The 25,751-nt window shown below is 38.2% G+C and overlaps 1 protein-coding gene across 4 annotated transcripts in view; it reads right to left on the bottom strand.

Annotated features, from left to right (window-relative positions):
* The window catches only part of NFKB1 (nuclear factor kappa B subunit 1), a 123,993-nt gene that overhangs the window by 43,672 nt on the left and 54,570 nt on the right, over positions 1–25,751 (bottom strand). For all 4 annotated transcript variants that reach the window (XM_007999405.3, XM_007999407.3, XM_073017518.1 and 1 more), the window contains exon 6: positions 10,278–10,426. In XM_007999405.3, coding sequence (XP_007997596.3) covers positions 10,278–10,426 — 149 coding nt within the window. The remainder of the gene's footprint in view (positions 1–10,277; positions 10,427–25,751) is intronic.

Genomic DNA, 25,751 nt, shown 5'->3' with positions numbered 1-25,751 from the left:
TCAAAACCACTCAACTACATGGAAACTGAACAACCTGCTCCTGAATGACTACTGGGTACACAATGAAATGAAGGCAGAAATAAAGATGTTCTTTGAAACCAATGAGAACAAAGATACAACATACCAGAATCTCTGGGACACATTTAAAGCAGTGTGTAGAGGGAAATTTATAGCACTAAATGCCCACAAGAGAAAACAGGAAAGATCTAGAACTGACACCCTAACATCACAATTAAAAGAACTAGAGAAGCAATAGCAAACACATTCAAAAGCTAGCAGAAGGCAAGAAATAACTAAGATTAGAGCAGAACTGAAGGAGATAGAGATACAAAAAACCCTCCAAAAAATCAATGAATCCAGGAGCTGGTTTTTTGGAAAAGATCAACAAAATTGATAGACCGCTAGCAAGACTAATAAAGAAGAAAAGAGAGAAGAATCAAATAGATGCAATAAAAAATGATAAAGGGGATATCACCACCGATCCCACAGAAATACAAACTACCATCAGAGAATACTATAAACACCTCTATGCAAATAAACTAGAAAACCTAGAAGAAATGGATAATTTCCTGGACACTTACACTCTCCCAAGACTAAACCAGGAAGAAGTTGAATCCCTGAATAGACCAATAGCAGGCTCTGAAATTGAGGCAATAATTAATAGCCTACCAACCAAAAAAAGTCCAGGTCCAGATGCATTCACAGCCAAATTCTACCAGAGGTACAAGGAGGAGTTAGTACCATTCCTTCTGAAGCTATTCCAATCAATAGAAAAAGAGGGAATACTCCCTAACTCATTTTACGAGGCTGACATCATCCTGATACCAAAGCCTGGCAGAGATACAACAAAAAAAGAGAATTTTAGACCAATATCCCTCATGAACATCGATGCAAAAATCCTCAATAAAATACTAGCAAACCGAATCCAGCAGCACATCAAAAAGCTTATCCACCGTGATCAAGTGGGCTTCATCCCCAAGATGCAAGGCTGGTTCAACATATACAAATCAATAAACGTAATCCAGCATATCAACAGAACCAAAGACAAAAACCACATGATTATCTCAATAGATGCAGAAAAGGCCTGTGACAAAATTCAACAGCCCTTCATGCTAAAAACTCTCAATAAATTTGGTATTGATGGAACGTATCTCAAAAAAATAAGAGCTATTTATGACAAACCCACAGCCAATATCATACTGAATGGGCAAAAACTGGAAGCATTCCCTTTGAAAACTGGCACAAGACAGGGATGCCCTCTCTCACCACTCCTATTCAACATAGTGTTGGAAGTTCTGGCTAGGGCAATCAGGCAAGAGAAAGAAATCAAGGGGATTCAGTTAGGAAAAGAAGAAGTCAAATTGTCCCTCTTTGCAGATGACATGATTGTATATTTAGAAAACCCCATTGTCTCAGCCCAAAATCTCCTTAAGCTGATAAACAACTTCAGCAAAGTCTCAGGATACAAAATCAATGTGCAAAAATCACAAGTATTCTTATACACCAGTAACAGACAAACAGACAGTCACATCATGAATGAACTCCCATTGACAATAGCTTCAAAGAGAATAAAATACCTAGGAATCCAACTCACAAGGGATATAAAGGACCTCTTCAAGGAGAACTACAAACCACTGCTCAGTGAAATAAAAGAGGATACAAACAAATGGAAGAACATACCATGCTCATGGATATGAAGAATCAATATCGTGAAAATGGCCATAGTGCCCAAGGTAATTTATAGATTCAATGCCATCCCCACCAAGCTACCAATGACTTTCTTCACAAAATTGGAAAAAACTACTTTCAAGTTCATATGGAACCAAAAAAGATCCCACATTGTCAAGACAATCCTAAGCAAAAACAACAAAGCTGGAGGCATCATGCTACCTGACTTCAAACTATACTACAAGGCTACAGTAACCAAAACAGCATGGTCCTGGTACCAAAACAGAGATATAGACCAGTGGAACAGAAGAGAGCCTCAGAAATAATACCACACATCTACAACCATCTGATCTTTGACAAAGCTGACAAAAACAAGAAATGGGGAAAGGATTCCCTATTTAATAAATGGTGCTGGGAAAATTGGCTAGCCATATGTAGAAAGCTGAAACTGGATCTTTCCTTACTCCTTATACGAAAATTAATTCAAGATGGATTAGAGACTTAAATGTTAGACCTAAAACCATAAAATCCCTAGAAGAAAACCTAGGTAGTACCATTCAGGACATAGGCATGGGCAAGGACTTCATGTCTAAAACACCAAAAGCAACAGCAACAAAAGCCAAAATAGACAATTGGGATCTAATTAAACTAAAGAGCTTCTGCACAGCAAAAGAAACTACCACCAGAGTCAACAGGCAACCTACAGAACAGGAGAACATTTTCGCAATCTACTCATTTAACAAAGGGCTAATATCCAGAACCTACAAAGAACTCAGTCAAATTTACAAGAAAAAAACAAACAACCCCATCAATAAGTGGGCAAAGGATATGAACAGACAGTTCTCAAAAGAAGACATTCATACAGCCAAGAGACACATGAAAAAAATGCTCATCATCACTTGCCATCAGAGAAATGCAAATCAAAACCACAATGAGATACCATCTCACACCAGTTAGAATGGCAATCATTAAAAAAATCAGGAAAGAACAGGTGCTGGAGAGAATGTGGAGAAATAGGAACACTTTTACACTGTTGGTGGGACTGTAAACTAGTTCAACTATTGTGGAAAACAGTGTGGCGATTCCTGAAGGATCTAGAACTAGAAATACCATTTGACCAAGCCATCGCATTACTGGGGATATACCCAGAGGATTATAAATCATGCTGCTATAAAGACACATGCACACATATGTTTACTGCGGCACTATTCACAATAGCAAAGACTTGGAATCAACCCAAATGTCCACCAGTGACAGACCGGATTAAGAAAATGTGGCACATATACACCATGGAATACTACACAGCCATAAAAAAGGATGAGTTCGTGTCCTTTGTAGGGACATGGATGCAGCTGGAAACCATCATTCTCAGCAAACTATCGCAAGAACAGAAAACCAAATACTGCATGTTCTCACTCATAGGTAGGAATTGAACAATGAGATCACTTGGATACAGGAAGGGGAACATCACACACCGGGTCTTATTGTGGGGAGGGGGTGGGGGGAGGGATAGCATTAGGAGATATACCTAATGTAAATGACGAGTTAATGGGTGCAGCACACCAACATAGCTCACTTATACACATGTAACAAACCTGCACGTTGTGCACATGTACCCTAGAACTTAAAGTATAATAATAATAATAATAAAAAACCTAATACAATGGAAATGCTATATATTAAAAAAAGGAAAACATGATTCATAATTAGGACAAAAACTAATCAAAAATAGATCCAGAAGACAGAATTTGTACACAAGTACATTGAATAGCTATTATATATTCCATATGATCAGAAAAAGAAGAAAGCATTGGTATGTTAAGGAGTAACATGGCAGATATGAAAAAAAAACACCAGAAACAAACCTATAGAAATGAAAACTATAATGTCTAAGAAGAAAAAATACACTAGATAGAATTAAGAATATATTAGCCAGTACAGACAAAAATATTGGTGAATGTGGAGACACAGTAATAAAACTATCCAAAATGAAACAGAAAAAAAAGATTTAAGAAAACCCAGATCATCAGTGAGCTGTGGGACAATTTCATATAGCCAAATATATGTGCAATTGGGGTTCCAGAAGATGAAGAGGAATGACAGAAAAAAATTTGAGAAAATAATGGCCGAAAAGTTTTAAAACTTACTAATATATATAAACCCAGAGATCCAAGGATCTCAATGAACCTCGAGCTCAAGAAACATGAAGGAAACTATGCTGATATACATATAATCAAATTGCTTAAAATGAGTGAGGAAGAGAAAATCTGAAAAGCTGCTAGAGAGAGAAAAAAAATCATATATAGAGGAACAAAGATTAGATTGACAGGTGACTTCTTGGAAACAAGGCAAGTCAGAAGACAGTGGAACAACATAATTTAAGGATGTGAAAGAATAATACTGTTAACCTATAATTATTTTTTTTTTGACAGAGTTTTTCTCTTGTTGTGCAGGCTGGAGTGCAATGGCCTGCTCTCGGCTCACCGCAACCTTCGCCTCCTGGGTTCAAGTGATTCTCCTGCCTCAGCCTCTTGAGTAGCTGGGATTACAGGCATGAACCACCACGCCTGGCTACTTTTGTATTTTTAGTAGAGACGGGGTTTCTCCATGTTGGTCAGGTTGGTCTCGAACTCCCGACCTCACGTGATCTGCATGCCTCAGCCTCCCAAAGTGCTGGGATTACAGGCGTGAGCCACCGTGCCTGACCTGTCAACGTAAAATTCTATACTCTTCAAAATATCTTTGAAAAACAAAGATAAAATAAAAAACTGTGAAGACATACACCAACTGAAATAATTCATCAGTATCAGATCAGCAGTATAATAAAAGGAAGTGCCTCAGGCAGAAGAAAATGATACCAGATAGAAATCTTGACCTATGAAACAGAATGAAGAGCACTGCAAATGATAAATACGTGGTTAAATATAAACACTTTTTTTTCTGATTTAAAAAGTTTCTTTAAAAGATAAGTGACTGTTTAAGACACTTTTCAAAAGAAGACACACACGCCACCAACAAACAAACGGAAAAAAGCCCAACATCACTGATCTCTAGAGAAACGCAAATTAAAACCATGATGAGATATGATCTCACACCTGTCAGAATGGCTTTTATTAAAAAGTCAAAAGATAAAAGATGCTGGCATGGCTGTGGAGAAGGGGGTACACTTATATACTGCTGGTGGGAGTGGAAATTAGTTCAACCATTGTGGAAAGCAGGGTGGTGATTTTTCTTTTTTTTCTTTTTCTTTTTTTTTTTTGCCATTGTAAACTTGCTTTATTTATTTTATTTTTTAATTATACTTTAAGTTCTAGGGTACATGTGCACAATGTGCAGGTTTGTTACATATGTATATATGTGCCATGTTGGTGTGCTGCACCCATTAACTCGTCATTTACATTAGGTATATCTCCTAATGCTATCCCTCCCCACCCCCCACCCCATGACAGGCCCCGGTGTGTGACGTTCCCCTTCCTGTGTCCAAATGTTCTCATTGTTCAATTCCCACCTATGAGTGAGAATATGCAGTGTTTGGTTTTCTGTCCTTGCAATACTTTGCTGAGAATGATGGTTTCCAGCTGCATCCATGTCCCTACAAAAGACATGAACTCATCCTTTTTTATGGCTGCATAGTATTCCATGGTGTATACGTGCCACATTTTCTTAATCCAGGCTGTCATTGATGGACATTTGGGTTGGTTCCAAGTCTTTGCTATTGTGAATAGTGCCTCAATAAACATACATGTACATGTGTCTTTATAGCAGCATGATTTATAATCCTTTGGGTATATACCCAGTAATGGGATGGCTGGGTCAAATGGTATTTCTAGTTCTAGATCCTTGAGGAATAGCCATACCTTCTTCCACAATGGTTGAAGTCCCACCAACAGTGTAAAAGTGTTCCTATTTCTCCACATTCTTTCCAGCACCTGTTGTTTCCTGTCTTTTTAACGATTGCCATTCTAACTGGTGTGAGATGGTATCTCACTGTAGTTCTGATTTGCATTTCTCTTATGGCCAGTGATGATGAGTATTTTTTCATGTGTCTGTTGGCTGTATAAAAGTCTTCTTTTGAGAAGTGTCTGTTCATATCCTTTGCCCACTTTTTGATGGGGTTGTTTGATTTTTTTCTTGTAAATTTGTTTAAGTTCTTTGTAGGTTCTGGATATTAGCCCTCTGTCAGATGGATAGATTGTAAAATTTTTCTCCCATTCTGTAGGTTGCCTGTTGACTCTGGTGGTAGTTTCTTTTGCTGTGCAGAAGCTCTTTAGTTTAATTAGATCCCAATTGTCTATTTTGGCTTTTGTTGCCATTGCTTTTGGTGTTTTAGTCATGAAGTCCTTGGCCATGACTATGACCTGAATGTTATTGCCTAGGTTTTCTTCTAGGGTTTTTATGGTTTTAGGTCTAACATTTAAGTCTCTAATGCATCTTGAATTAATTTTTTATAAGGTATAAGGAAGGGATCCAGTTTCAGCTTTCTACATATGGCTAGCCAGTTTTCCCAGCACCATTTATTAAATAGGGAATCCTTTCCCCATATCTTGTTTTTCTCAGGTTTGTCAAAGATCAGATGGTTGTAGATGTGTGGTATTATTTCTGAGGCTCTCTTCTGTTCCATTGGCCTATGTCTCTGTTTTGGTACCAGGACCATGCTGTTTTAGTTACTGTAGCCTTGTAGTATAGTTTGAAGTCAGGTAGCATGATGCCTCCAGCTTTGTTGTTTTTGCTTAGGATTGTCTTGGCAATGTGGGCTGTTTTGATTCCATATGAACTTGAAAGTAGTTTTTTCCAATTCTGTGAAGAAAGTCATTGGTAGCTTAATGGGGATGGCATTGAATCTAAAAATTACATGGGGCAGTATGGCCATTTTCACGATATTGATTCTTCATATCCATGAGCATGGTATGTTCTTCCATTTGTTTGTGTCCTCTTTTATTTCGTTGAGCAGTGGTTTGTAGTTCTCCTTGAAGAGGTCCTTCACATCCTTTGTAAGTTGGATTCCTAGGTATTTTATTCTCTTTGAAGCAATTGTGAATGGTAGTTCACTCATGATTTGGTGCTCATTTTGTCTGTTATTGGTGTATAGGAATGCTTGTGATTTTTGCCCATTGATTTTGTAGCAGTGTGGTGATTTTTCAAAAAGCTAAAAACAGAACTACCATTTGACCCAGCAATCCCACTGTCGGGTATATACCCAAAGGAATATAAATCATTCTGTCATAAAGATACATAGATGTGAACGTTCACTGCAGCACTATCCATCATAGCAAAGACATGGAATCAACCTAAATTCCCCACCAATAACATAAATAAATAAAGAAAATGTGGTACCATATGTACCAAGGAATACTATGCAGCCATAAAAAAGAATAAGATCATATCTTTTGCAGGAACATGGATGGAGCTAGAGGCCACTGTCCTTAGCAAATTCATGCAGGAACAGAAAAGCAAATACTGCCTGTTCTCACTTGTAAGTGGGAGCTAAATGATGAGAACTCATGGACACAGACAGGAGCAACAGACATTGAAGAAGGCCTTGTTTCTCCTCTGTATTTTTATATTTAAATATCCACTCCTAGTGCTTGCCAGTTGGTATATGCTATATGTATTAATTGAAAAAAAAATTCTACATCTCTAAATCAGAGCTGCCAGAAAGCAGAGAGGGTGTGGTGATTACCAGTGAGGGAACTGGCCTAAAGCAAAGTCAAAGAACACACATATTTTCCATGGAATAAAAATGTCAAAGAACTAAAATACATTGAAACAAATTGTTGATATTCAGGATTTAAAATAAAACACCAAACTAAGATTATTATTATTATTATTTTTACCAAGAAAGGCAGTAAAGGTTAATTATATAAATGAATAAAAAATAAAAAGATAAAATTAAAGCTAATTTTAAAAAATATGAAAATGACAAATCCCCTACATTACAGCAATTGAACTTATAATCAAGACTCGGTTATTTAAAACATGAACATTTATAACATAGATAAAATCCTTTTGAAAGTAGAAACTAAGTTTATTAAGAATTCATGCTGAGGGAAAGGTGAAGATAAACACTCCAAAGAAAGTAATTCTTTTGGTTTTGACAATTTAAAAGTTATCTATCTTCTTACTGCCATTTTTTAGGTATCTTTTTTTGTATGTTGGATTAGTGCCTTGCTTGTGAATCTAAACTCTTTGCCTAATCTGTATTATTGAAAACAGGTTATCTTAGCTTCATTTCTAGTATTGACAAGTCTAAGACATAATTTTGGCTATCTTCCTAAGTTTCTCTATGTGATACTCTTATCTACAAGTCAGAACTAAATACTAATAATCAATGTCATACCATAAATATGTATGTGGCAAGTTTGCTCATGTTATTTCATAATATTACATAATGTTAGTTCAGTCTAGAATTCTGGAGATGTAAATGGCCTAAACATAAGATTCTGTACTGAAAACCTCTCATTTTATGAGGGAAGACATTAAGGTCCCCAAGAAGTCATATAACTTGCCCCCAGTCCTCTGTTGAGAGCAACAGTACTGGGAATAAAATTCTGGTTTCCAGAATGCTAGCATGATGTTCTTTCTATACAAATGCAATAAGTTTTGAAATTGAAAACCTTAAAAATGTATATACATAGAGAGATAGAAACAAATGAATTATGAAGGAAATAGTGTATTTTGGGAAACATTGTAAGCAAAAATTTCTCAGCTAAAAATCAAATTAGAAAGTGAGTACTGGCTTTTCATAGAAAACGCTAAACATGTAAGACTACTGAGTCTAGTGGCATCTTGATTAAATTTCTCACTGAAATTGTATAGGGTTAGAAAATCTCACTGCACTGCAATCAGACATCATGATCAAACTCAGGAGCTGAGATGCTCAAAATGTTTGTTGAATGAATGAATGATGAGTTCTCCCAACTACTGAGCCCACACCCCACTGCACTACAAGAGAGTGAAAGAATCCCTCACTTTCCCTGGAGACAATTTACTTCTATTCCCTCTCTAAGGTCTCAAATTTAAATAACCATTAGTTCTTTCTAAAATCCTGAAAGATTACTAAAGCAAACCACAGAAACACCAAATTACAGACAACATACTGGAGGTTTTATAATAAATATTAGTAGAAAACTTCATGTAAAATTTCCTCTAAAGGATATGATTATAATACAGATTAAACAAGACCAAAGAAAATAAACTTCAAACTGACAGAAGCCTACTGGAATAGATCTGCAGGAACACTAAGTGATAAATTAGTCTAAAACTGTGACAATTAGCCTGCATTTCAAAGCTCTCCTAGGTCAACCAGGAACTGGAAGGGTATTCCACAACTCATGATGAACAAACTGTGACATACAACAGGAAACACGCCAGTCTTTCAAGAGGATGTTGAAACAAGTTCATATAAAGCACACTTTAATTTTTCAAATCAATTTAAGCTTCTTCCTTCAATCTAGAGTCTTTTGTTTTCTAACATCAAAAGAATCCGATTTTAGTGACTTAAAAGAAAGCTCTCTCTCTAGGTTTTTCACACTTAAATATTTTTACAGTCAAACAAAGAAATACCTAGGAACATGAAAGCACAACCTCCAAAATAATAACCAATTTGAAACTTGATCGGAATTCAAAGCCTGAAATGCAACCATCAGCTTAATTATGGTTGATTTAAACAATTCCTTTCTTTGAGTGAATAACCCAGATAAACTGGGATTTTAGTATAAACTATTTAAACTAGGATTAGAAAACCCTGAAAAATGTTTTCAAAAATTAAACAAAATTAAAAATTTCTTCTTTTGCATTTAAGGACTCCCAAAGAAAGACTTGAAACAACAATTTTTAGAATTATGGACTGCACGTATCAGTTTGTATTGTGCGCTGTACTATTATTCTGTGTGCTATTTTAGTGTATTAGGAAGATGAAAATATCTGCTTTTTAGCACAATAAATGTCTTATTTAAAAACTTAATTCTTTTGGATTGAAATTACTTCTATAAAACTTCAATTATTAAAAATTGCTTGTTTTATTTGATCAACCGTTAAATGAATATGTCATTTTTTATTTACATTTCAAGCCTAACGAATGCCAAAATAAATTTGCATTCCTTGGCTTCTTATCTGTGCATACTTTCTAAGCAGCAGAGAGCTGAAATGATATTTAAGCATTCACTTAAAGCCCTAAATATTCACACTATAAATCCACTGAAGAAATCATCAAGAATGTAAAACTATCCATAAAGTGATGATTTCTGCTACAGTTAGGTTTCTTTAAATGTGTCCTTATCTTTATTTCTAGGAGAAAAAAAAAAAATTAAAAGTGGCACAAATACCTTGTAGGTCAAGTGACCACATGTAAGTGATCATCCAAATTGGGCCACCTCTGAGAGTAGAAGAGGGTGCTCTAAACAAATAGGCCAGGTGAAAACTGGGCAGTCTCAGGCAAATCTAGACATGTGGTCACCTTACTTCTTGGAGTCCAAATGAAAGCACAAGTTTACAGTTTTTTGAGGCCCTTTGAGGGTCTCAGAAAGGTCCCTAAGTCTGTTCATTCTAAGTTTCTGCATCCCATATTCTATCTGTTCCTTCCTTCAACAGCATCATATACCCCTACTTACCCAACCACCATGTCCTTGGGTCCAGCAGTTACAGTGCAGATCCCATCCTCACAGTGTTTTCCCACCAGGCTGTGGGCATGCAGGTGGATATTTTTTCCATTTGTGACCAACTGAACAATAACCTTTGCTGGTCCCACATAGTTGCAGATCTATATAAGAAGCACATTTCAAAAGTCAGCACACCTGACTCTCCAGCAACATGGAAAAATGTTTATGATATGCCAGTAAGTATAAAAAGTACAATATAAAATTATTCATATATGTATACACATGATTACAGCCCTGTTTTTAAAAGTATGTGATGAACAAATGACAGGGTGGAAGTAAATGAAAATGTTAATGGTGGTTGTTTTGTGTAGTGGGAAGATACACTCCAAGAAGCAGGCCACTTAAAATACAGTATGTATTGTGAAAGTTGGAGCAACACATCTTAGAGGATGCTGTGTTGTCATGAAGCCTCCTTTCCTATTAACCAAGAACATGCTTTCCTCTGCACCCTCATTAAAATTCTTGGTCACAAAAGCTGGGTAAATGATTGATGAGAAGGAAACTGGTGGTTGATGGGAATCAAAGGAAGAAGGGAGGTAAGCAGACACAGTCCATCCTAACTCTGTGCCATGTGATTAGACAGAATCCTGCCCAGGGACCTGGTTCTGAAGTTTGGCTATAAACACTCAAGCATGAGGACCTGGCCTCCAGTCATCTCTTAGGATACCTGAGCCTTCAGTAGCCCTCTCTGACTTCTGATAATTGAGTTACATATGCTCAGGTCATAGTAAGTGTTTTCAGTTCAAAAAAGTGCACTTCTTAAGTACAAATCCTTAGATTTCACCCCTGTTTTGCTGTTGTTTGATAAAATTAGAGTTTTCTGTTTAAAGTAATTTATTTTTTATTGGTATGTCTTTAAAATGACAATAGCAATAAAAAGGAAATAGCATGGAGATAACGACATTTGTAGCAAGAAACACTTAGATACCCTTTCTTCTTATTAGTCACCTAGCCGCCTATAAGTAGACCGGTTTCCTTCCTTGAGAAAGTGCCAAGACTAAAGTCATACTAACGTAACAGAAAAGACCTTATTTTAACCCTCTTAAATCCTATTAAGTCAGAACCCTGTGACAAATTCAGCTAAATACTTGGAAATGCATTATAATCTCCTCAAAAGATGAACTACCATCCTGGTTTGCCTGGGACTGAGGGGTTTTCTGGGACACAGGACTTTTGGAGCCAAAACCTAGATTAGTTGGTCACCCTATCTCCTTAGCTCATACTGTACTTTTTTTTTTTTCTTTTTTTTTTCTTTTTGAGATGGAGTCTCGCTCAGTCGCCCAGGCTGGAGTGCAGTGGCACGATCTCCGCTCACTGCAAGCTCTGCCTCCTGGGTTCACGCCATTCTCCTGCCTCAGCCTCCCGAGTAGCTGGGACTACAGGCGCCCACCACCACACCTAGCTAATTTTTTGCATTTTTAGTAGACACCGGGTTTCACCATGTTAGCCAGGATGGTCTTGATCTCCTGACCTCGTGATCCGCCCACCTTGGCCTCCCAAAGTGCTGGGATTACAGGCGTAAGCCACCGCGCCTGGCCCATACTGTACTTTTTAAAGGACTGCATAACCTAAACCCCAAATCTCTCAACTACACAGTAATTCAAAATGCATAAACCTATACAAGCAGCCCACAGCTTGAAAGAAAGAGAGAAGAAAAAGAAAGGAAGGAAGGAGGAAAGGGAGGAAGGAAGGATGGGAGGGAGGGAGGGAGGATGGGAATCACACCTAAAGATAACTCTTTGATGGAAGTCCTAATGATGTAAACTTGAGGAAGACCCTAAACCTGCCAATAATACTTCTTGGAAAGAGACAGAATCCTTTCAACTAGCCTACTTCTACTATAAACTTCATTAAATGGATTCATATTTTATTGAAGCATGGATTTGGTAGGATTTTCTTAGTAGGGACTTTTCCCCAACCCAATATTTCATCCAAGAGTCGAAAAGCTGATCAGAGTTGGCATTACTCCCCAGAGAGTTTGCAGGGAGAGAAGCTTCACTCGTCAACAAAGGATAGATTCCCCTACAATCAACTGTGCAGCTCCACTTCAAGGCCTCTATGCATGCACTTGGCTAAAACTGCTGCAAAGGTCTACTTCTAAACCTTCTAAACTCCTTCTCAAAGAGCCGGGCCCCTAGAGCAAGCCAACCACGAAGAGGGTTTCTAATTAAATTTGATCTTGACCACCTCAAAGCACAAAAAATTTCTTAAACAGGTATAACATTTTAAAAAACCCTGGGTATAAAGCTAATTATGAATTCAGTGCTTTCCCTTTAACAAGGAGAAAGTCTCTGCCCTTAAATGTGGGACAGGGAATGAGAAGTTCTGGGTTTGCTCCAAAGCTGACTGCTGTCCCTAGATACTCCCTACAGATTGCTGATGCCAGTTGTGTTTCCTGGTGTTGACATCTGAAATCAGTCTTTGTTATGATGATATATCCCACAGGGGCTTCTTCAGCAATAAATCCAGAGTGAAATAACACGAAATAAACCATGTAATTACACTTTTAAGTGACACCAGCACAGGACTGCAAGAGAGCAAGGCATGAAGTAATGCTTCACTTGGGTGAAATCAGGTAGGCTTTCCACTTAAACAGGACACCAGAAGGAATCCATAATTAAAGCCCAATCGCGTCAGATAACTGGGCCCTTCGATGTTACCCTTATGAGGGAATTAGTCTCTGGTACTGAAGGAAAGAGGTCTGAGGTATCCTCAAAAAGTACTCACGTATTTTTCATACTACTACTTCATGACTGAAGGGTGGCAAGAATGAGGAACTGGGTAGTCCCTGAGGTAAAGGAACTGAACATGCTGCCAGTGACTCATGTGCTGCTAGATCCATTTGAAAGAGTCCAAGTCAGCATCGCATCATCTGGTTTTCACAGAGACCACAGGGCAACGGACAGGGAGCCCCCTGGGTTTTGTGGACTTTCCAAAATACTGACTACGGACTGAAAGAAGAAAGCTGAAGTATGACAAGAGAAAATAGTGATACTATTTGCAGGTTATATGGCACATGAAGACACTGGCACTCTAACATGGGGGAGACCATACTTCATAGGATGCCATGATGACAGACCACTGTTTGCAATCGATTCAGAAATTCATTTGCTCTACGGAGATCTTAGTTCTTTTTATTCAGTCTTCCTTTTACTTCTTTTACTCCTTTGAAAGTTAAGTTTAAAGAGAGCAACTGTGTCTGTTAGGTTTTTTTCAAAGAGTCTGAACATTGCAGGCTCTTATTAAGAGTTAAGCTTTCCAGCTGGGTGTGGTAGCTCATGCGTGTAATCCCAGCACTTTGGGAGGCTGAGATGGGTGGATCACCTGAGGTCAGGAGTTTGAGACCAGCCTGGCCCACATGATGAAACCCTGTTTCTACTAAAAACACAAAATGTTAGCCAGGTGTGGTGGTGTGCACCTGCAATCCCAGCTACTCGGGAGGCTGAGGTAGGAGAATCACCTGAACCCAGGATGTGGAGGTTGCAGTGGGCCAAGACCGAGACACTGCCCCTCCAGCCTGGGTGACAGAGCAAGACTCTGTCTCAAAAAAAAAAGAGTTAAGCTTTCAATTAAAGCCAAGGAGACCAAGGTGATAAAACTGAGTAATCAGCTACCCGGGGACACTGTAAGAGCATGGACTTTAGGGACATACTAGCTGGGCTTGAAGATAGTTCCCCATTTAATGGTTGTGTGACTTTGGGCACTGCTCAGTTTCCCCATCTGTAAAAGGGAGATAATAATAGTATCTCAAAGGGTTGCTGTGAGGACTCAATACATTAATGCATGTAAAGCCTTTACAACAATGCCCAGCAAATAACAGTAGTTTAAAAGCATTAACTTGTCTTATTTATTAATTTATTACTGTAAGGTACTCTTCCACCTAGAGATTTTTAAACAATATGACCGTCCTGAGATTATTATTATCTTATCTAAAAGCAGGTGGCTGGAATAAATGACTGATTTAGGTCACTTCTATTTCTAGGGTAAATCTTTTTTTGCATGCCATATTTTATTGGGCTTTGTTAATTTTTCAGTAGTAATTATGTTATTATAGTAACAGCTATCATTCTTGGAGATACCCAGGACTTCTTGGCATTCTTGATGAAATTTAAGACTTTCTTCCAGGAGCTTTATGACTCAATACCCACTGATGACCACACACTGGATCTGCTTTTTGAATAAGCCATAGAAACCATGGGTCTCAGATAATACCAATCTCAGTCGAATTACCTCTTTTTATTTAAAACAATTTTGTCACATTGGGGTAAAGTACATGCTGGTTCTTCAAAGGTGGTTACAGGACACGTTCTAGAATTTTCTAGGAATCAGGATTTGAAATGTCCACTTTGCTCTTTGGGTAAATTCGGCCAAATCACTTTGGCAGAATGCAGAGTTAACATGAATTTAAGAGGTGACACATGAAGCAGTTCTTTTCTGCTTAGCTTTTCTTGTGAAGTGATTGATGATGATGATGATGATGACGATGATGATGGTAATGAAGAAGAGGAGGGGAAAAATATAAAATTTTCAAATGGAAATCTATCCTGACTTCACGTGTGAACCTCGCTTTGTCCTCTACTGCACTAAGCAGCAGAACAATGTGGTAGTCTAGGAAGTCTGAAGCTAGGCTGCTGGGCTCAAGACCGACTGTTACCACTTAGCTGTGTCAACGGGGAAAGATGGTTAACATCTCTGGATTTCAGTTTCTCTGTCTTTAAAGTTAAAAGGAATACTTGATTTCATACGTTTTTTTTTTTTTAGGATTAAATGAGTTAATGCAGTGCTTGGCACTTAATGGGATTAGCAATCCCAAATACAAATCCTCTCTCCCACCTAGGTAATACCTCACTAATAACCAAAATCTGCCTATTTATTCAGTATTTAAAGCCCCTCCTATGTTCCACACACTGCAGTAAATTAGGGGATGAAGCGATGCATGGTGAATGCAGAACAGACACAATCTCTGTTCTTGTGGAGAATTAAAGAGAGGGACTGACACTAATCGAATAATCTCACAAATAAATGTAAAAGTGTAACTGAGAAGAGCTTACACAGGAGATACATAAAAAGCACTTGACCGGGTCAGGCGGTCAGGGAAAGCTTCCTGAGGGAGTACTGAGGGTGGAGATTGAAAGAAGGCTAGGAGTATAACCAGGAAAGGGGGTGGGTGACGCCAAGGGGTTTAGAGAGTCTTCCTGGCAGGAAAAACAGTACATGCAAAGGCTCTGTGCTACAGTCCTACTCAGGACCTACTTGGACCTACCCATTACCACATCTCAGGATTTTCTTCAAGCGGACAACTCCCACGTGGTCCCTCTGCTTCCCTATCGAGGAACACCCATTTTTCAAGAGGAAGACCTAAACCTGAATCTTCCATGACACCCTCCTCCCTACTTTAGCCCACAAGGTTCCACTACTGCCTCCTTTTTTTGAAATTTGATTGGAAGGAACAAGGCAGGAAAACCATATGCAACCTAGCGCAATATGAAGACAGGGTTCAGTACTTAAATGATTACTGTCATACTTCTCTTGCTTGTTAAATTCCCAGAGCCAATACAGCTATACTTCCTAACTTACTGTGTTTTATGGAACATGCTAACTCAGATAATCCCCACAACAGCCCTGTGGGGTCAGAGGTAATACCCCATTCCACAGCTAGAGGAACTAGGGCTCAGAAGATAAAGTAGGTTGCCGTGGTTCCTATAAATGGAGCAATCAGGCAATCCTTGAGCTTGGGTCTGTCCTCCTCCAAACTATTCACATTTCCCATTGCTCTGTGCTACCATGTGACATGATCATTTGTTCTTCTGTGTGTGTGCAGTCTCCTCAGTGTTTCATAGCTCTACTCTGCCTAGACAGTGTTGGTAGATGACAGTTATTCGTAAACACCTTGTTTGTTTGGCTTTGCTGGTATGTGTTGTGAGAAGAGAGATCTCAGGAATGGTTATAAGAAGTGGTAGAAGTGTACTTGTCCCCTTGTAAGGCTCCTTTATAAAATCATGTCACAGACATGAAACCATGCATTCATTCTTTTCTGTGAGGTTGCAAATCAGATTATTAGGCACAAAAAAAAAAAAAAAAAAGGAAAGAAAGAAAAAGAAGAACACTATTTTAATAATATTTCTTCTCTCAGGGATGAAAACAGTCAGGCTTTATTGTTTACTACTTGTTGAGCAACCAGGGCAACCAGGAAGGACAGAATGACCTTTACCAAATAAGACAGTACAGAATTATGTCCAACACAGTTTCTGGCATAAAAAGATGCTTAGTAAAGTTCATCTCTTTCTCTGTTATGCAGGAGATTTCAAGTTGATCCAGTCTGTGATCCAATCCCAGCTTTTCCCCCTCCTAGCTCTGTGGCCTTACACAAATTAGATAACCTCACTGAGTCTTAAGCTCCACATCTACACAAAGGGCCAATCACATGACTTCAGAGGGCTGTCGTGAGGACTACGCAGTGCCTGGCACATGGTAGGTACTATTAAAGTGCCAGTTTGTTTCCTTCTCTATTATTTGTAAAGACCCTTGGGCCTCCGAAAGTCCCTGTGAGGGAGGCAGAGTTGACTCTATTACCCCTATTTTGCAGATAAGAAAACAGAAGTTCAAACAGATTGAGTAACAAAGTGATATAATCCAAAGTCATACAGCCAAGACACAGAGGACCCTGGAATTCATTATGAGTCTTCTGAATATAAATGTGGTATTCTCAGTAAGGTAGGGGATGGCATGAAAAAAATCCTCTTTGACCCACTGTTGATGGCATTTTTTTTTTTTTTCCTTTTCCTGGTAGTACTCATGGATGTGCATTGATTCACTGATATTCTTTCACCTGTTTCGTGCCCCTTTGAATGACCAACAGCATATATGGCTCATATCAGGCTGGGATTAGAAGAGCAAACTGCCATTTGACATAATAAATAAGCTAATAAATTCTCGTGAATTACACAGAGACGATGAATAAAATCTCTATGTATCACTTTTCTCTGAAAGTTTTATCTTTTCCCTCATACTTCGACTCAGGGTTTCCTTTTTTGTTTTATTTTAATTTTCAGTTTTACCACATCAGATATAGCTGCTTACAAATTATGCTTCTTTTGAGAAAGAAGTAACACACTATTGCTAATTTCAAGAATTGCTGGGAACTTGGACCTCAACAGGTCTCACTACATCATCACGAAATTACCAATAAATCTTTACATTTGCATGGCCTAATCATTCATCACTGCAAAAGAACATGGGAAGAGCAGATAGTTTGTAATTTATTAATGCATTGTCTTATAAATGTTCACATAAAAGCCTTTTTTTTTTTTTGCCAGTTGGGTGGATTTTTAAACAGAAAATAATGTATACAATACTGGTATTCTAGTGTCATTTCTTTCCTATATATTTTTTTCTCTTTCTTTCTTTTTCTTTCTTCCTCTCTCTCTTTCTTTTTTTTTTCTTTTTTTTGAGGGGGAACAGGGTCTTGCTCTGTCATTCAGGCTGGAGTACAGTGGTATGATCATGGCTCACTGAAGACTCACCCTCCTGGGCTTAAGCAATCTTCCTGCCTCAGCCTCCTAGGTAGCTAGGACTACAGGTGCATGCCACCACACCTGTTTAAATTTTGTTTTTCTTTTTCATAGAGACAGAGTCTCACTATGTTGCCCAGGCTGGCCTTGAACTCCTGGCCTCAAGGGATCTTTCCACCTAAGCCTCCAAAATTGCTAGGATTATGGGCATGAGCCACTGTGTCTAGCCTCTTTTCTATATTTCTTACCCTCTTTACTACACTACATGTGTTCTCAAATTCTTCTTTAAAGTATAATATATATAATATTAATTCAAATCTTCAAAAAATATCCTCTATCTGATCACCTCTCACTACCTTCACTGCTACTCCCTTGGTTTCCAGCCACCATCATCTGTCTCCTAAGCTTTGCTCCTATGTTTCCTCTGCGTGTCCTGTCTCCCCATGGCTTATTTTCCTGAGTGATCCTGTCTGTTCAAGTCATGTCATGCCATGTCTTATCACTCCTTCACTCAAAACCCTCCCAAAGTGAAAGCTGTTAAAGCTGAGTGATTAGTGCAAGGGGGTTCATTATACTATTCTGTGTTTGTATATGATTCAATTTTTCTATGTTAAGAAGTTAAAACAAAATCCTTTAATATTTCTCCATATTAAAAGACAAAATCATTATAATGGTTTACAAGGCCCTAGGCGATTTGACCATCTCATGTCCTCTCTGTCCTTTTTCTTCTTACTTCTATGCAGCCACATCAGTTTCTCACTGTTCTTGAACTTGCCAGGTGAGCAATCTTAGCTTTTGCATTTCCTATGTCTTCTGCCTAGAACACTCTTTCCAGGGACATCTCTATACCTGTATATTTCTTACCCGCTTTCAGGCTTTACATAATTGCCATCTCTCAAGGTGGCCTTCACTGACCACTCTACCCCTACCAAAACTTTTACCCCCAAATCCCTTGCTGCTTTCTCTGCTTAATTTTTCTCTCTATATTAATTACCATCTAATAACTACGCATTTCATGTATTTTGATTACTGCCTCTCTTCTCCATTAGGATGGAGGCTCAGAGTGGGGGAAGCTGGGTGTGGTAGTGTGCACCTGTAGTTCCAGCTACTTGGGAGACTGAGGTAGGAGTGTCCTTTGAGCCCAGAAGTTCAAGGCTGCATTGGGCTATGATCACACCACTGCACTACAGCATGGGCAACAGCGTGAGAGCCTGTCTCTTAAAAAAATGAAATAAAAACAGTGAGGATACTGATTTATTCTCTGTTGTATCCTCAGTGCTTGAAATAATGCTTGTCATATTGTGGGCATTCAATAATTAATACATTAATGAATGCATAATTAAGACATGATAAGATGTTATTTATGAAGGCAATTACTAAAATATAAAGAGTTGGGTTAGGTGATGGGTGGTGGGTGAGGAGTGGAGATAACTATACTTTTTTTTGTTGTTGTTGTTATTTTGTCTTTTAAAAAATGGCTAATGGAATACTATGCAGAAATAAAAAAGAACAAGATCATGTCCTTTGCAGGGACATGGATGGAGCTGGAGGTCATTATCCTTAGCAAACTAACATGAGAGCAGAAAACCCATTATTACAGATACTGCATATTCTCACTTATAAGTGGGAGGTAAATGATGAGAATACATTGCTGCATAGAGGGAAACAACACACTCTGGGGCCTATCAAAGGGTGGAGGGTGGGAGGACAAAGAGGATCAGGAAAAAGAACTAACAGATACTAAGCTTAATACCTGAGTGATGAAATAATCAGTACAACAACCCCCCATGATACATGTCTACCTACGTAACAAACCTGCACATCCTGCACATAAAATTAAAACTTGAAAGTAAAAAAAAAAAAAAGGCTAGATACCAATGTAGCATCTCAATAGTCTATTTAAATTAGAATATGATTATTACACACCAGAGCAGAACACTGGTCTAAGTTGGAGGCAGGGTTTCTGGCTGGGGGATCTGGTTGCTGCACTGGCCCTACAGTATCTGGTAAAAGGGATCTAACCACTAAGAGGTATGAATTCTGCCAGCTGTGAGAAAGTGAAGGGAGGGTAACTCTTCAATAATCAACCTTGGAAAATTAGGGCAGCAGTTCTTCCCTCAAATTCCAAAACACCCCCTTGTAATTCTCTCTTCCCACCCTAACTGCTGTTGTCCATTAGGCATTCTCTCTTGTACTGATGAGTCTTGGCACCAGATTCAAATATTTCCTCTATGCCTCATTTTGTTATTTCCCTCAGAGATCCAGGATTTGCATTTCTGGTCCATTTCAATTTCACTGTCTGTTATTCCTCAAATGAGAGGGCCCTTCTTTGATATTCACTGTGGTGATGGATAGGAACAACCATCCCACAGGACTTTATCAGGGGTAGTCCTGATAGTAGTGCAGGGGTACACCTCCAAGATCTCAAACTAGTGGAGTATCTTTCAATAAAGAGCAACAGGCTTTGGAGTAAGACACAGCTGGCTCTGAATCTGGGCTCCCATGACCATCTGGCGGACTCTGGGAGGGTTACTTAACTTTTTTACTTGTTTTCTCATTTGTAAAATGTGAATACAAATACATAATCTCTAAATTTTCATGAGGATTAAAGGAGGTAAAGTGTCTAGTACAGTTTTTACTATATCAAAAGCTCAAAATAAATGACAGCAATTCTTATTTCTCTCTTCCTACCTTAAGCAGATATCTGCAGCTGAGATTCTCTCTGACTGTAATGAGAAGGTAGAAGTCATTGCGTGCATGTTCCTTCACTCTCTCTCCTCCTTACTGCTACTGAGTCTCAAAACATCCCTGCTACTTCACATATCCTCTCCTAATTCAGAGAAACATGTTTGTTCCCTTTTCCAGGGCTAACTATTCTGTTTTTACCCTTAATGTTTATTCCTAATCTTCTTGAATTACCCTTCTCTTTCTCTCTCCAAAGGATTCTTTGCTTGTCTACAGATGTGCACTGCTTTTCTTCCTTATTCTAAAAAAAAGCCCCTTCTGGATAGTGATGACAACCGTAAAGGTTAACATTTATTGAAACCTATGGGCCGGGCATGACACCAAGAAATATTGAACGATTCTTTCATTTGATCTTCTCTACAATCCAATGAGAAAGGTTCTTAAGCGGAACTTATACCTGTTTGAATGTCATTCTATTTCTCCCTACCAAGTACATAAGAAAATCTCTAATTACTAATGCTGAACACCACCACTTAATCTAAGGCCCTTTGCAAATGTAAGTAATCCCCTGATCTGTCAAATGAAAAAGTGCGTAAAGGTCATGACAGATTCCATGTTTCCAAACCCACTAGCCATTTCTTATTCCTCACCCCTGCTTGACCTCTTTGAGAATGGGATATGTTACCATTCCCTCCTTGAAAGTCTCCCCCAACTCCCCATTTCACTGGCTGCTTTGGTTAAGGCACTCTTTCTCCTCCTCAAAGAGATGTTTCAGAAGAGACTGATGCTCGGTCCATTTCTCACCTTTATTGTGATCACTCCCTTGACATTCTTATCAAGTCTCCTGGATTGAACTGTCTACTCCAAGCAGATGATGGCTGAATTGAAATCTCATGTTCTCATCTTCTTTTTAAGCATGTGCAACCTTTCCAGCTGTTTGTAGGGTATCTTCCTGTCCATAATACCTTTACAGCTCAATGTGCGCAAGACTGAACTAATCACCTTTCTTCTCAAAGCTACTCCACCTCCTGCAAATGGAAATACAAATGCCGCCTTCTAAAAAATTGCAGCAAAAGCCTCTTTTCATCTTGGATTCCTCTCTGTCTCTTGTCTTTTATGTTTAACCAGTTGCCAAATTTCAGCTGAGTACCACCCCAAAATCTCAGTTTATCCCTTTCTTCCATTCTCATTCCTTAGTTTATCTATCTTAGCTTGAACTCTTAGTTTAGCTCATGAAGAATCCCTGCAATTCTTCCAACTAGTGTCTCTGGGCCTTTCCCCTCCAATATGTGTTAGCAGACTGCTACCTGATTTGTAATCCTAAAGCACAATGCTGCTGCTAATTTCTCATTCCTATATAAAATGTCTATTGCTTACCCATTTTCTAAAAACATACAGTTTAAATTCTTGCATGATTTGGCCTTATCTAATATCTCCAGCCTTATTACCACCCTTGCCTTCCATATGCTCTTCATTCCAGCAAATTATTTACTATTCTCCATTCGATCTCAGAGATTTCTACTTTTGAACCTTCGCTGCTGATTTTTCTGCTGTGCTGTTTTCTCTAGTTAGAGCTATGCTTTCATATATCTCTCCCTTGAATCCTTCTATAATCATCCCAACTAGCTGACTCTTAGAAATTTATCTTTACATTAGAGCAATTAGGTCATTTATTCTTTCATTCAAAAATTACGTTGTTCAACAAGTCCTACATGACAGCCACAGGTGCTGGTTATGCAGTGGTGATTCAGGTATTTAGGGGAATATCTTAGTCTCTCTATTAAATGGATGGTTTCCTGAGGACAAAGGCACTATTTAATTTTCTGTTTTTCCAACCCCTAGAACAGAACCAGTGCCTACTTAATCAATATTTGTTAAAAGAGCTAGTGAATAAATAAATCATTGTCTCCAGGCTACACTGAAAAAGGAGGGAGCAGAAAAGTGGTGTTCCCAGGCAACTTTAGGAAAGGCTGAGGACAGTGGGGCCCAACCATCCAACTGTTGAATGGTTACTGTCCTAGGACAGGATTCATCTCCCTAATCTAACTCTGAGGGATCCCTGAGGAGTTTCCACAAAGTCCTAGTAAAAGTTGAGTATACGAAGCCGATTAACTTTTGGAATTTTACTAACTCCTCTGCTGGAAACCACAGTCAGGAACACCTAACCCTGACAATATTCTTATTTCTAAAGAGGATTATTTTTTGAAGCCCTTGTACTACCTTACGCTTTTCCACTTCGAAAAACAATTTTCATTTACAGAGACACTGGCTGCAGAGATGCTAAAACATCTTAAATGTTTATAAATTCACCTCTCAGGTATTAATAGAATTCGACCTTGAGACGCAGTTTTCCTATTGTGCAGGGCCTTGGCCAAGGAGGCAGACAATCGCCAAGGGTTGGTTCTAGGTAAAACTAGAAGTGAGACTGAGAGGAGATGCACTGCCCTGGCTGCAGGCCCTGTGTGATCTCACATTCACCACCAGCAGTGAGACTCCACAAAGCTGCATAAGGAGGGCTTTCCCCACCAGTGTCCTAGAGACATGCTGTCACTCCCACTGGAACACAGCTTTAACGTGGCAGCGTCAGTTTATGCTTCTGAGTCACTGAAAAATATCCCAGGAGTGCAAAAATAGGAAACATTAAAACTCCCCAAAGTTGTAATTTAAGTATGATTCTGTTCGGAGAAAACAACAGGGATGACAGCACAGTTTACAGAGTCTGAATAAACTGTGCTTAATATAAATATCTCAAAATTTGAGAATTTTGAGAATGTTCAAAATTTTCATTTTGGTATAATGGAAGAATGTTCTCTATTATACCAAATACATTTGTGTAAGGTACATCTTTTCCCAAATGTGGCATATTAAGCTTACCTTTCTCAAATATTTTTTAACTTCTTATTTATTTATTTACAGGCCTAGCCTGAAGTCTGCAAATTTTCAGATAAAAACATTTGGGTTAATTTTTAGTGCTGCAGTAGGTGGCCAGAGTTCTAGTCACCAGGTACTGCTATGATAGAGCCTGAGTCACCTAACCTCTTTGGCCCTCTTAATTCTTCATTTGCAGAATCACTAGAAAATGTCTCACTCATTTTCCAGCTCTAAAATTCTATGATTCCTAGTCATATGCATAGGACACAAAAGACAACATCCAAAGATCACATTTTCAAACTTAAAAAAAAAGTTTACCATCACAGAATTTCTGAGTTGGAAAGAACCTTATAGGTAAACTTAATTTTAAAACTGTCAACATTTTAAATACATTTCACCACAATTACAAACTGAGAAAACATACAATCAACACTCAAATTACCTGTTGCAATGGGACCTCTGATAGCATGGAAAATCAAAATTTAGAGACAAAGAAAAAACCTTCATGTTAGGCAAAGATTTCAACTTTTGTCATTAAAACTGAGACTGAATACCCAAAGTGTTTACTTGCAGTAAATTCAAGGAGGGCCCTGCCCTGGGTAGTTAAGTCCTGATAAGAATCTGTCTGTTCTGAGGATATGTCAGAAATGCTTCAAATTACATAAGTAGGGAGAGAAAAAAAGACACACAAACAAAGATACACTGAGAAATTTTAATCTAAAAGGTTTTTAAAAAAATCCTTATAAATAACATAAAAATAATTAGAGGAATTAGAACACATTAGATATCATCGAAGTGTGTCCAAAACAAAAATTCTAGGTTTCTCATTTATTCATGGAAAATAGAGATTATTAATGTAAATATTTAACATTCTTTTAAAATAATTTTACAGTCTTTTAACACATTGTTTCTGACTCAGATTTAATTTAAAATAATTAAGAATATCTCTGACTCTGTGATACCCAAATTTACTTGGGATTGAATATCACTGATTTCTTATTTCTTAAAGGTATACAATCACCCTCATGACTTATTTTTCTTGCTTAGAAAATCTATTTTATCACCTTCACTGAAACCCAGTGGCTAGAGAAGCAATTAGGTTCTTAATAATTGAAAATACTTAGAGACATCATTCTGTGTAGAATTTCCTTTGTACTACAGTAAATACAGCTGCCCTGTACAAGAATTTGGACCATGTTGGGAAGAAGCCAATTAACTGTCCCTTTCTTCAAAAGGAAAGTACATAAGATAAAGAGCATTTCAACTATTCTATTGTGATTTCCTGTGGAAAGCCCCTACTAAATTAAGAGAATTACAAGTGAGTAGAACTGGGAAATTTTCTTTGATTTCTTGGTGCTACTTTACTGGTCATTTTACACTCTAGACGCTAATAGGGCAAAAGAGAACACGATCTAAGTGTCAGACTGAGGTTAACCAAAATATTGTACCATCTATGTACTATGATGTAAACAAAAGTAGGAAGGGGGAAACACCAAAATTTCTCACAAGTTCTAGGATCAGTCAGTAATTTGGAAAAATGGTAGTACTTTAAACCTGCAAAAAAACCCTTTAATGTCATAGCTTTATATTGTTCAGCCTGTATAAACCAACTAAAACACAAAGGATATGAAATAAGTCATACATTCTACAGCTTGGATAAAGTAGTGTGTAAGCTATTAATTTCTATTATTTTGGGGGATCTGTCAGAAAATTGTAATTGTCCTATAACCAAATCTTGATTATCCTTTGTTACAGATTTATCATTTATTAAGTAAATATCTTTCTAAGGGCATACAAATAAAAAAGAAAAAAAATTACTTATTACAAAGGGTCTTAACAAGTTAGCTTCCCTGCCCTGCAGTCTTCCTGGTCATTTTTGAACCAATTCAGTGACAATGAGCTCACTTTGTCCTGAGGCAATACATTCCACCCTCAGACAGCCCTGATCGTCAGCAGCAACTGAAACCTCTATCTCCTGGGGCTTCCATTCACTGCTCCTTATTTCATCCTCTTGTGACAACAGGACACATTTAATCCTTTTTTCTCCATCACAACCATTCATATATTTGAAGACAACCAAATCCTCCAGGCTATAAATTTCTCAGGCTCAGTAACGACTCCCCATTTGAGGGAAATTTGAGTTCTGTCACTCTTCTGCTCTGAAGACACTCAAGTTGGTTTCTATTTCTCTACAAATGTGGTGCCCAGCAGTATTTATTACACTGTATTCCTGGTGTGGCCTTTCATCACAGAGTGTAAATGAGACCACCACTTCCTTGGTCTTATATATCATGTTTCCATCAATGCAGACTAATGAGGAATTACTTGTTTGGTAGTCACATCACATTGCTGGTTCATG

The sequence above is a fragment of the Chlorocebus sabaeus genome, chromosome 7 (genome assembly GCF_047675955.1).
Source record: "Chlorocebus sabaeus isolate Y175 chromosome 7, mChlSab1.0.hap1, whole genome shotgun sequence".
NCBI lineage: Eukaryota > Metazoa > Chordata > Mammalia > Primates > Cercopithecidae > Chlorocebus > Chlorocebus sabaeus.
This window is presented reverse-complemented; position numbering and strand designations above follow the sequence as displayed.